This window comes from Phyllostomus discolor, chromosome 1 (assembly GCF_004126475.2).
Source record: "Phyllostomus discolor isolate MPI-MPIP mPhyDis1 chromosome 1, mPhyDis1.pri.v3, whole genome shotgun sequence".
NCBI classification, from domain to species: Eukaryota; Metazoa; Chordata; class Mammalia; order Chiroptera; family Phyllostomidae; genus Phyllostomus; species Phyllostomus discolor.
In genome coordinates this window covers 147362860-147376017 of record NC_040903.2, presented here as the reverse complement: position 1 = coordinate 147376017, position 13158 = coordinate 147362860, and the positions used below count along the sequence as shown (strand labels likewise).

Below are 13158 nucleotides of genomic sequence, written 5' to 3'. Positions count from 1 at the left end.
ATTCTTGTTATCCAGATCACATAGTTTCTGTCATATGATTGTTCCTCCATTACTATTGCATATAATTGCTGTTCCATTCATTATAAACACTACACAGCATGCCTCCAAGATCTTAGCCCACTTCACTTTTTCTTGATCTTCATCACTGTTGTGGGTAACTCTGTTCTCTCACACACTACACCTATTTTCTATCCTTTACTCTCACTTTACCTCACAATTTGAACTCCCACAAGCTCACTACATTCTAGATCCAACTCACAATCCTTCCCTCCACCCAACAAGAGTCTTATCTTCTTTCCACCCTTTCTAAAAAGTGGCCAGTTGGGTGAAATATCACATTTAACACCATACATATCCAAAGGATAATCTATCTCTTCTCTAGGGCTTGGTACTTTAAATACCATAGAATACACTCCCACTGTCTTAAACCATTTTGCCTTCCCCCTCCAACTGATCACAAAAAAGAGTAGGTAGGAGCTGTGAACATCAGGATACCTGCTGGAAGAGGAAACCCAACAACAAAGGAACCACCAACAGATAACAACAGAAGAAGGTGAAGGAGAGAGTGGAAGCTACACTAACTCAACTTAGATCCAATCTGGAAATATAACTAAATGGTGGAGAAATAACTCAGAACAAACAACTGAACAAGAGCGAGAGAGAATCCTCAAAACCCTGTACACATGGAAGAACCAACTTCAACACAACCTGCTCACATTTGCATGACAGAATACAAGGTGTGGTGGGCAGACTGACCCTCAGTTTCCCAGCTGGAGGGAAGGACCCACCAAAGAAAGACCCAACAACAATCAAATCCCAAAGATATACAGAGAGCCTACATAAATGACAGTGCAAGGCCAATGAGCTCAGGAGATCAAGGAGATTGCACCACTGGATCTCACAGGTCTTCTACCTTAAAAATTCACAGCATAATCCCAGGGAGCCAGAAAAGGTCAATGTGAAAAGCAGAGGCTAACAAGAAGAGCCTCACAAACAATGGGAAGACAAAACAACAATCCCCAAATGAAAGGAAAGGAAGAAGCCTCAGAAAGAATGCTAAATGAAATAGAGGCAACTCAACTATCAGATATTCAGTTCGAAGTAATGGTTACAAGGAAGCTCAATGAGCTCACAGCGCATTACCAAAAACTACAGGGAAACTACAATTAACTCAGTGCAAACTACATCAACATGAAAAAGGAAATAGAAACTATCAACAAGGGCCAAGAGGAAATGAAGAATACAGTTTCTGAACTGAAGAACACAGTAGAAGGAATCAAAAGCAGGATCGATGTAGCAGAGGATTGGATCCTCTTGCAAGCTGGAGGACAAGGTAGAAAAAAACACCCAGAAAGGGCAAGAAAAGAAAAAAGAGGCTTAGAAAGAATGAAGAGGGGTTAAGGTAAATGCAGGACAACATGCAATGTAATATCTGTCTAATAGTGATACCAGAAGGAGAAAAACAAGAACAGGGGACAGAAAACCTGTTTGAAAAAGAAATGATGGAAAACTTCTCTAACTTGAGGAGAGAAAAATACCACACAAACCCAGGAAACACAGAGAGTCCCAATCAAGAGGAACCCAAAGAGGCCCACTTCAAGACACATCATAATTAAAATGGCAAAATTCCAAGACAAAGAGAGAATCTTAAAGGCAGCAAGGAAAAAACAGGAAGTAACATACAAGGGAGCCCTGATAAGGTTAGCAGCTGATTTTTCAATGGAAATGCTCCAAGCCAGAAAGGAATGGCAAGAAATATGCCAAGTAATGAGAACCAGAGGCCTGCAACCAAGACTACTTTATCCAGCAAGTCTCTCAAGTAAAATGGGAGGCCAAATAAGGAGCTTCCTGGACAAAAGAAGCCTCAAAGAATAAACCTCTTCCAAACCAGCTCTGCAAGAAATGCTAAAGGGTCTGCTTGAAGAACAGGAAGAAAAGCAGTGAAGGAGAGAAGAATGCAGGTATGAAAAAATGGCAATGAATAAGTACCTATCAATAATAACCTTAAACATAAATGGATTAAATGTCCTAATCAAAAGGCATAGAATAGCTGAATGGATAAGAAAGCATGATGCACACATATGCTGCCTACAAGAGATTCACTTGAGAACAAACAACCTACACAGGCTGAAAGTGAAGGGCTGGAAGCAAATATTCCAAGCAAGTGGACAGGAAAAAAAAAGCCAGAATAGCACTACTCATATTGGACAAAATAAACTTCAAAAAAAGTGTCATAAAAAGAGACCCAAAAGATCACTTCATAATACTGAAGGGAAGAATCCACCAAGAAGGCAAAAACATTGTAAATATATGTGCACCCCACACAGGAGCACACAAATGCATAAAGAAAATCTTGGAGGGTTTGAAGAAAGATATTGACAGCAACACAATAACAGTAGGGGATTTTACAACCCCATTGTAAGAAATGGGCAGATCTTCCAAACCAAATATCAACAAAGATATTGTGGCATTGAACAATGCCCTAGATGAAATGGACTTAACTGACATGTATAGATCTCTTCATCCCAAAGAAGCAAAATACACATTCTTTTCATATGCACATGGAATATTTTCAAAGATAGACCACACGATAGAACACAAAACAAGCCTCAACAAATTTGAGAAAATTGAAATCATATCAAGTATTTTCTCTGACCACAAGGGACTGAAACTAGAAACCAATCTCAAGGGAAAAAAAAGGCCAAACACACAAAGTTATGTAGATTGAATAGCATGCTATTAAACAATGAATGGGTCAAGAATGAAATTAGAGAAGAAATCAAAAAGTATCTGGAAACAACAACAAAAATAAACCCACAACAAACCAAAACTTATAGGACACAGCAAAGGCAGTCCTGAGGGAAGTCCATAGAGATACAGGCCTACCTTGAAAAGATGGAAACATTTCAAATAAACAACCTAACCCTATGCCTACAAGAACTTGAGGAATAACAACAAAGACATCCCAGATCAAGTAGAAGGAAGGAAATAACCAAGATCAGAGCAGAATTAAATGATGTAGAGACTAAAAGCACAATTCTAAGGATCAATGAATCCAGGAGCTGGTTTGTTGAAAAGATAAACAAAATCAACAAGCTTTTAAGCAGGCTCATCAAGAAAAACAGAGAGGACAAAAATAAACACAATCAGAAATGAAAGAGGAGAAATTACAACTGATACCACAGAAATACAAAGGATTGTAAGAAATTTTTATGAAGAACTGGATGTGAAGAAATTTGAAAACCTAGGTGAAATGGAAAATTTATAGAAAAACATAATCTTCCAAAACTGAATGAAGAAGAAGCAGAAAGCTTGAACAGACCAATAACAGCTGATGAAATTGAAGCAGTACTCAAAAAGCTTCTGACACACCGAAGCCCTGGAGCAGATGGTTTCCCAGGAGAATTTTACAAAACATTTAAGGGATAGCTAACCCCCATCCTTCACAGATTATTCCAAAAAATTAAAAAAGATGGAAGACTCCCAAACACTTTTCATGAAGCCAGCATCATCCTAATCCCCAAACCAGATGAAGACATAACAAAGAAAGAAAACTTCAGGCCAATATTGCTGATGAACATAGACACTAAAATCCTCAACAAAATATTGTGAAACCACATCCAGCAATACATTAAAAAGATCATACATTGTGACCAAGTGGGATTAATCCTAGGGATGCAAGAATGGTACAGTATTAGCAAATTGATAAACATAACACACCACATAAACAGAAGAGAAAAATCACACGATCATATGAATAGATGCAGAAAAAGCATTTGATATGGTACAGCACCCATTTATGATAAAAAACTCTTAGCAAAATGGGAATAGAGGGAGCATTCCTCAACTTAATAAAGGCCATATACGAGAGACCTACAGACAACATCATACTCAATGGACAATAACTTAGAGCTTTCCCACTAAGATCAGGAACAAAAGAAGAATGCCTGTTTTCACCACTCCTATTCAACACAGTATTGGAAGTCTTAGCTACAGCAATCAGATAAGAAAAAGAAAGAAAAGACATCCAAATTGAAGGGAGGAAGTAAAACTGTCATTTGTTTGTAGATGACATGATAGTGTACATAGAAAATCCTATCAACTCCACCAAAAAACTACTTGACCTAAGAAATGAATTTGGCAAAACAGCAGGATACAAAGTTGATATTCAGAAAACAAAGGCATTTTTGTACACCAACAATGAAATATCAGAAATAGAAATCAGGAAAAAAAAATCCCATTTGACATTGCAACAACAAAAAAATAAAGTACTTAGGAATAAACCTAACCAAAGAAGTAAGAAACCTTTGCTCAGAAAACTATACAACACTGAAGAAAGAAATTAAGGAAGACATAAACAAATGGAAGCATGTACCATGCTCATGGATGGGAAGAATTAACATCATGAAAATGTCCATACTACCCAAAGTGATTTATAGATTCAATGCAATCCCTATTAAAGTACCCGTGACATATTTCACAGATATAGAATAAACATTTCAGAAATTTATACAGAATCATATGTTTCTGAATAGCTGCAGCAATTTTGAGAAAGAAGAACAGGGGGGATCACAATACCTGATATCAAACTGTATTACAAGGCCACTGTAATCAAAACAGCTGGTACTGGCATAAAAACAGACACATAGACCAATGGAACAGAACAGAGAGCCCAGAAATAAACCCAAGTCTCTATGGGCAACTAATATTTGACAAAGGAGGAAGAAGCATAAAATGGAGCAAAAATAGCCTCTTCAACAAATGGTGTTGGGAGACCTGGAGAGCTACATGAAAAAAAATGAAATGCGACTACCAACTTACACCATACACAAAAATAAATTCAAGGTGGATAAAAGATTTAAATATAAGCTGTAACACCATAAAAGCCTTAGAGAAAAATATTGGCAGGAAATTCTCAGACATTCCACACAGCAACATCTTCATGGATATCTTCCCTAAAGCAAGGGACATAAAGGAAAGAATAAACAAATAGGACCTCATCAAATTAAAAAGCTTCTGCATGGCTAAAGAAAACAGCATTAAAATGAAAAGAATACCAACTATATGGAAAAACACATTTACCAATGATACCTCAGAGAAAGGTTTGATCTCCAAAATATATAAAGAACTCACATGACTCCACTTCAGGAAGACAAAAAACCCAATTAAAAAATGGGCAAAAGACTTGAACAGACATTTCTCCAAGGAGGACATAAAGAGGGCCCAGGGACATATGAAAAGATGCTAAGCATCACTAGCCATCAGAGAAATGCAAATTAGAATGACAATGAGATACCACCTCACACATGTCAGAATGGCCATCATAAACAAATCAACAAACAAGTGTTGGAGAGCATGCAGAAAAAAGGGAGCCCTAGTGCACTGTTGGTGGGAATTCAGACTGGTGTAGCCACTGTGGAAAACAGCATGGAATTTCCTCAGAGAACTAAAAATGGAATTGCCTTTTGACCCAACTATTCCACTGCTGGGATTATACCTCAAGAGCCTTTAAACATGAATCCAAAAGAAGTTATGTATCACAATGTTCAAAGCAGCACAATTTACAATAGCCAAGTGCTGGAAGCAACCTAAGTGCCCATCTGTAAATAAGTGGATCAAAAAACAATGGTACATTTGCACAATCCAATTCTACACAGCAGAGAGAAAGAAGGAGCTCCTGCACTTTGCGAGAATATGGATGGAACTAGAGAGCATTATGCTAAGTGAAATAAGCTAGGTGGTGAGGAACAAAGGTTATATGATCTCACCTTTAACTGGAATATAATCAACAAAAGAAAAACAAACAAACACAATATAACCAGAGACATTGAAATTCAGAATCTGACAATAGCCAGAGTGGAGAGGGGAGGGGACAATGGGGGGAAGGGTTAGGGAGGAGACCAGGGAGAGAGGTGGGATTGACTGGGGTAGGGGAAAGTGGTGGGTTGTAATGCAGACAACTGTAATTGAACAACAATAAAGTAATTTAAAGAAATCCATAGAAATTTGGCTCGTAATTTTTACTTCAGGGCATAACTTTATTAGGTTTACAGGTGTATGCTGTGTACATTATGTCATTTTCTCTTTTCTTTCTTCTTGAGGTATGTTCATACAGGTCATCTGCTTTATTTTATAATAAAAATATTATAACATAATAGTAGTAATAATAGTATCTTTGAATATACCAAATATTTTAAAGGAGATTTTGGAGAAGGAGCTAGGGATAATAGTGAAGTGAAAAGTTGAATTTTAGAATGTTGTCTTCAAAACGTTTTGTTGGTGTGATTTTTCTTCTGTAATTGCTGTATTAATTTCTGACTCAGAGCAGTTGATATTTGTTAATTTTTTCATATTTTTATGATTTATACTTTTTTTTCTATCTAATGGGAATTATCTGCTATCTGGCTGCTTGCCTCTTCCTCTTCCTCTGAGTTTTTGTCCATTAAACCACAAACATGGCCTAATTATTCCAGTGGTGGTTTATCTGCATTTTCCCTTTCAGATCCTTTTCCCCACAACTCTTCAACACTTCTGTTCCAATCCAGGTTCACTAGCTTTGTATTATGGTACCCACCTCTTTTTGAGACTGCTGGAGGTTCCTGACTACCCCAAGATCTTTTTTTAAAAAAGATTTTATTTATTTATTATTTTTAGAGAGAGGGGAAGTGAAGGAGAAAGAGAGGGAATGAAACATCTATGTGTGGTTGCCTCTCATGTCCCCCTACTGGGGACCTGGCCTGCAACCCAGGCATGTGCCCTGACTGGAAATTGAACTGGTGATGCTTTGGTTTGCAGGCCCACATTCAATCCACTGAGCTACCCTAAGATCTTTAGTGGCTTGTATTTTACTTCAGTGTTTTTGCTCTTGACCTGTTTCCATTTTTGTTACACACACATTTTTCTTCACATGTAGTTTGGAATTATAGATATATTTCCTGGTCTTTCTAAGGATGGAATTCACACTTATGTTGTTTTCTCTTGGTTTACAGGAAAAGGGAGAAAAAACTTAAGTGTGGAATACAAGAATGGAGGTATACATTTATTTTATACAATTGAGGTTGACCTACAGCTTTATTTTTGTAGTTGTATTTGTCTAAAATTTGAATTTATCAATATGTTAGGTAACATTGACTTTTCAGAGTCCAGAGTGCTAACCATTACACAATGGAGCCTAACATTGTCTTTTCTATAAGAAGTTAGCTGTAGGTGAAAGAGGAAACGTTTGAGAAATTAAGGAATTCATATGTAGTTCAACTTTTAATATTTGTATAATTGTGAATGAAAAATAATTTTTCTGTGATTATATGGCAACAACAACAACTTCTTCACTATGTGGTGGTGAGGATTCAATAGAATATGTATAAAAGTGTTAATTTTGAAGTCAATTTTGGTCTCCTTTTCTTATATATTTTCTCTGCTTTTTTCATGGAATGTTGTATGGTTTTATATCCAAGCATTATTCTTTATACTTTTAAAAAATATTCTAGGTCAGGTGGCGGCGGTGGCGGTGGCGGCGGCGGCCTGTCCAGCGATCAGGTAGGTTCCCAGGAAGAGAAGCTGGAGGAGGAAGCCTGGGGGCACACGGCTCGGGGGTGGGGGGGTGGGGGGGGCGGGGGGGGTGGGGAGGTGGGGGGGGGGGGGGGGGGGGGGCGCTGCGTAGCAGCACCGCCGGCCTACTGGAGCCCAACGTGCGCTTCTGGATCACGGAACGCCAATCTTTTATTCAGACAGTTCTTCAGTGGACAGAGTTATTGGATCCTACAAATTTGGTCATTTCAGTTGGAAAAATAGAGAAATCGAGGCAACTATTGCTAACAAATGAAGATGCATCTATTCATGACTTGGGGGACCAGTGAAGCTTGGAAGAGAAGTCTGTCAACAGTGCATCCTGACAACAGCAAACTGATCCCTGTTCCTTTCCGACGTGCAGCTCTCCTGCCTTTCACTAGGCCCATGGTATTTTTGTCCCTGGTGCCGGGGAAAAGCCTGAAGTCCATGATTTTACCTCTGCTGTCTTTCTGGAGCTACAGCACAGCATTCAACGTCATCAACGGAAACGCGAGGTACAATCGTCACCCATATGAGAGTGCATTACTAGGGGTAGGAACAGTTTCTTCTACAACCTGTTTTGCATTATTCCCTCATTTACTCCTCATAAAGTATGAGCTGAAAAACATTTTGCTGAGAAGAACCTTGCCTGTCGTCATTCTCGCCCACGTCAGTGCACTGAATGTTGTTGTGTCTCGAAGTTTGGAGACCATGTGAGGGATTGAGGTCATGGACAAGGAAGGCAAGGTCATAGGTTATTTCAGAAAAGCCGGGGCAAAGGCCGTTAGGGATACAGCCACATCTGGAGCCATGCTGTTTGGTACCTCAGCTTTGATTCCTAAGTCGTCTCACATTTTTTATAAATGGACCCAGTTATTCGGGCAGCATCCGCTGTCCTTGTGGACCTTGAAGCTGTCTTGTACCGTCTTGGTCATGGGGCTGATGGTGCCTGTTTCTTTTAGCGTGTTCCCCAATATCACACAGATACAGTGTAGCAAACTGGAAGAGGAAATCCAGTTTGCAACAGAAGACACAGAACTCTTCTACAACAGAGGGTGTAGGTGTGAGTTTTAGGTGTCTATTTGGTTCCTGCTAGAAAACCTTCCTCTCAAGGTCTCAGTTTCGAGGACGCTGCCAGAGGTCGCCTGGAACCCCCTGAGGTGTCTGCACAGATGGATGGCTTACAGGCACATGTGCCCAGACCTTGTCAAGGCTTGTTGGGCCTGCGGTTTTGAAGCCTGGATGGAGGAAGAGAAATGGCAGGCTGTCCTGTCGGGCCTGCCCCCATGGGACTGCCGAGGGGGTGGGTGATGTTCAGGTTCAGTTTTCGATCTGTCAGCCCATGAAATGACACTGAAATTACTAATAAACTCATCTCAAGTCGAAAAGAAATATTCTATGTTTAAATAGAATATTATTGTGACAATCAACATAGAAATGATTGATTAAAATTGAAAAGAAAATAAGTTTTCATTTTTATTTTTAATGGTTCATTTGATTTTTTTTATTACAATTTGTACCCTTATACCTTCTGCATCTCCACCCCCTGCTCTTCCCCTCACAGTTACCACAGTGCTGTCCATGTCCCATAAAAGACAATATTTAATGGTATTCTGGAATTTATTTTTAGTCACCATAAAGCAAAGATTTATAATAGCATATTTATTGCTATTGCATTGTGTGTCTACCACAATATCATACAATTGTACACTTGAAATCTGTATAATTTCATTAACCAATGTCACCCCAATAAATTTAATTAAAAACAGTTCTAAAAATGCTTCTCTTTCACCTCATTAAAAGCTTCTCTGCTTAGGTACACTGGGAAAACCTGAAAGATCCTAAGACATGATTCCCCAGGCCAAGTGATCTCACAATCCCAGATCTCTGGAGCATCCCTTGGTCATTACCCACTGGGGCTACAATTAGCTGCTCCTCTGTTGTATAGTCATTTGTGTGTGTCTTTAATGATCCTGCATTGGACCAGTTAATTTTGGAAGAACTGTATATTTCTGAAACCTTAATGATGCTGTTTTCTTGCTTCCCTTGGCAAAATAGGTAGGTGGGAAGGACAGAAATAAAATGTATAGTGAGCAAATCAGCTATCTAAGGTCTCTATGTTTCAGTCATGCAAAAATTAAGCTTCCCTTAACTCACGGTGATGTCAGCTTTCTATGTGGCTGGTTGCTGCTAGCAATAGAGAAGGATGGAGCAGGAATCAGGCCCATGAATGAGAGTCACTTGTGTGGTCAGTTGAAGGTATGAGACAGTGTGTAAGGGAACCTGTACATCTTACCCTCAAAGAATGAGAATAAAACTGTGGAAGGATATCAGGGAAGACTCAGAGTTTAGCCTATGGCTATTTATCTTTCTCACCAAGCTTCCCAACTGTCTGACCTCTTGTTTTAAAATTTTTATTTTTTCGGTTTCATGTGCCCTCTTCTCTGGTCTGGGGTTTATGGTCACCCTTGCCAGTTGGTAGGTTTACCCAATGCCTAGAACCTTTCATCATTTTGTAATCTTTGGACTCACCTTCCATTCCAGTTTTCAGCCCTCATCATCCTAATGGTTGCAGCTCTTTTTGACTGACTGGAAGCTGCTGAGCATTGTTGGTGTGTTACAGCAGAGTGGCAAGTACAGTCTCTGAAAACTGTCATCCACCCTCTAATGGGAACTTTCCACTAATTCATTCTTTGACAGCTCTTTCACATTTTTAATTACTCATTTATTATATTATTCATTTATTAATTAATCCATCTGATATTAGTTATATTGTGTGTCCACAATAACCAGGTCCAAACTTCCCATTTACAAGGTGGAAAATTTATGGGAATTGCTGTCTCAACTTCTATTTCTTCTCCTTTATCATCCCACTTTCTTCAATCATGAAATTACTCTGTTTCTTTTCTTTCTCCTTTATTTTCCTGCTTTATTATTTTTTAAAATGTAATTAATGAAGTTTATTCTTTAGAGCAGTTGTTAGTTCACAGCAGAATTAAACAGAAGGTACAGAAAGTTGTCATATACTGATGTTTTCACACACACACCCTCCTCTTCTGTGAACATCCTTTTCCACAGAAGTACATTTTTTTTATCACTGATGAACCTACACTGACACATCATCATCACCTTGCAGTTGTACATCTTATAGGTTTTGACAAATGTATGACTTCTATCCATCACTGCAGCATCACATGATATAGTTGCACTTCCTTACAAATGTTCCATGATCTCTTTGTTCATCCCTCCCTCTCCTCTAATGCCCTAGCAATCACTAATCTTTTAACCCTCTCCCCAGTTTTGCTTTTTCCTAAATATCATATTGTTGAAATCAATCATATAGTATGTATCTTTTCAGATTGACTTCCTTTATTTAGTAACATACATTTGTTTCCTCCAAGTCTTTTCATGGCTTGATAACTCATTTCTTTTTAGCACTGAAGTATATTCATTGTCTGGATATGCCAGTTTATATATCCACTCACCTATTAAAAAACATTTTGTTTGCTTCCATGTTTTGGCAGTTATGAATAAAGTTGTTATAAACATCCATGTGGTTTTTGTGTGGACATACGTTTTCAATCCCTTTGAATAAATATTAAGAATCATGATGGCTCAATCTTGTGTTAAGAGTATGTTAGTTTCATACGGAAATTTCAAACTGTCTTCCAAAGTGGCTGTACTATTTTTTTCACCTTCACTAGCTTTCTGTTCCTGTAGGTCCACATTCTGGCTAGCATTTGGTGTTGTCAGTATTTTGAATTTTGGCCTCACCATTAATTCCTTGTACACACTTCTTTATTGGCTCCCTATGTACATTTAATAATTATTTTTTTAGTACAAGCTTGCTTTCTTCATATTTTTCACATTTTTTATTGTTGTTCAAAAGAAACAGGCAATCAAACTATAACCAGAGACATTGAAAATAAGAACAAACTGACAGTAACCAGAAGGCATGTAGGAGGGGATAATGTAGGAAAGAGGGGGAAGGGTCTAAGAAACATGTACTTCATAATTCTTAAATATTTAGATTAGTTTCCAATGTTAAGTACAATCTAATCTCTACCGTCTTTCTCACCGTGTTTTCTTCTGTCTTCCAAAACAATATCTATGCTGTAGACATTGTACATACTTTGTTATCAACCCAGTGAACACTAAACTTACCTGTTTTTCACATTTTACCACCTGGTGAAAATGACTTCTTTAGACATTGTATTTATGTTGTATAACCTTTACTATCTTTTAAATCTATACAGAACTGCCACAACTCTTATGCTTCCTTTCCTCATCACTATAGTTATTTATCTCCACAGTTCTCATATGTTAGAGGGTCTACTTCACTTCCACAACATGCATCACCTAATGTCTGGTATATATTTATATAAATATTAGATATGGATATGATCTGGTACGTAGTAAGTAAATCTACTTTATGATTTGTATTTATTTTTTTAAGTATAGTCACTATACAATCTTATATTGGTTATATTAGTTTAAGGTGTACCACGTAGTGATTAAACATTTTTACTCCTTACAGTGTGATCATCCCACTAATTCTTATTTGCTGACTTTTTCATAATTGTCATTCTGGGTGGTGTGAATTGACATCTATTATGATTTGGATTTGCGTTTCCTTGATGAGTGGTGATGTTGAGCATTTTTTCATGTTTGTTGGCTATCTGTATATGTGCTTTGGAGAATGTCTTTTCATGTCTTCCATCCATTTTCCAACTGGATTGTTTATTTTTTGTTATTGATTTTTATGAGTTCCTTATAATTTTGGGTATAACCCCTTATCAGAAATATCTTTTTTATTACTTTTTAAAGATTTTATTTATTTATTTTTAGAGAGGGAAGGGAGGGAGAAAGAGAGAGAGAGAGAGAAACATCAATGTGTGGTTGCTGGGGGTCATGGCCTGCAACCCAGGCATGTACCCTGGCTGGGAATCGAACCTGCGACACTTTGGTTCGCAGCGCATGCTCAATCCAATAGAAATATCTTTTGAAAAATGTTTTCCCAGTCAGTAGGTTGTTGTTTTGTTTGTTGGTTTTCTTCACTGTGAAGAAGCTTTTCAGTCAGGTGCTGTCCCATTTGTTTACTTTTTGTTTTGTTTATCTTGGTCAATGGGATGTGCCCAAAAAGATAGTACTCAGACTGATGTCTGGTAGTTTATCTCCTACGTTTCCTTCTAGGATTTTTATGGTTTAAAGCCTTATAAGTAAATTCATTTTAAATTAACAAAGTGAATAAGTGAAAAGTTAAGAATGAGAATAGAGCATAAGGAAAACTTTGGTCTTGAGTAACCATCTGACTTTATAATGTATCTAAAATCTGTCTCTTTTTTCCACTTACATAATGAAAGTGAAAATAAAAACTAAAGAATTTATACACCTCATGAAAAAGGCAATTTAGGAGAAAAGTCTGTTATCCTGAGCAGCTAGCTGGTATTGTGTGGTTTGGCTTCCTTGCCTTGGCAGATGAACAGCAATGTGCACTTTCAGAATTCTCTTGAAGTACCTGCCTTGGCCCTTTCTTCCTTTTCTCCTCCCATTTATCCTGAATGACAAGGGAAAGAGCCAGTGTTACCTGATGTGGTCAGAAATAATTTA

The 13158-nt window shown here is 37.9% G+C and overlaps 1 protein-coding gene across 1 annotated transcript; it reads left to right on the top strand.

Annotated features, from left to right (window-relative positions):
* Window positions 1-7649: 7649 nt before the first annotated feature.
* Window positions 7650-8927, top strand: LOC114490364 (sideroflexin-4-like; the record flags this gene model as incomplete). The annotated part of the gene is given in 2 exon segments (XM_036017123.1): window positions 7650-7852; window positions 7854-8927. Coding segments are annotated over 2 exon segments (972 nt in total), but the record flags the coding sequence as incomplete, so codon positions are not given.
* Window positions 8928-13158: the final 4231 nt, after the last annotated feature.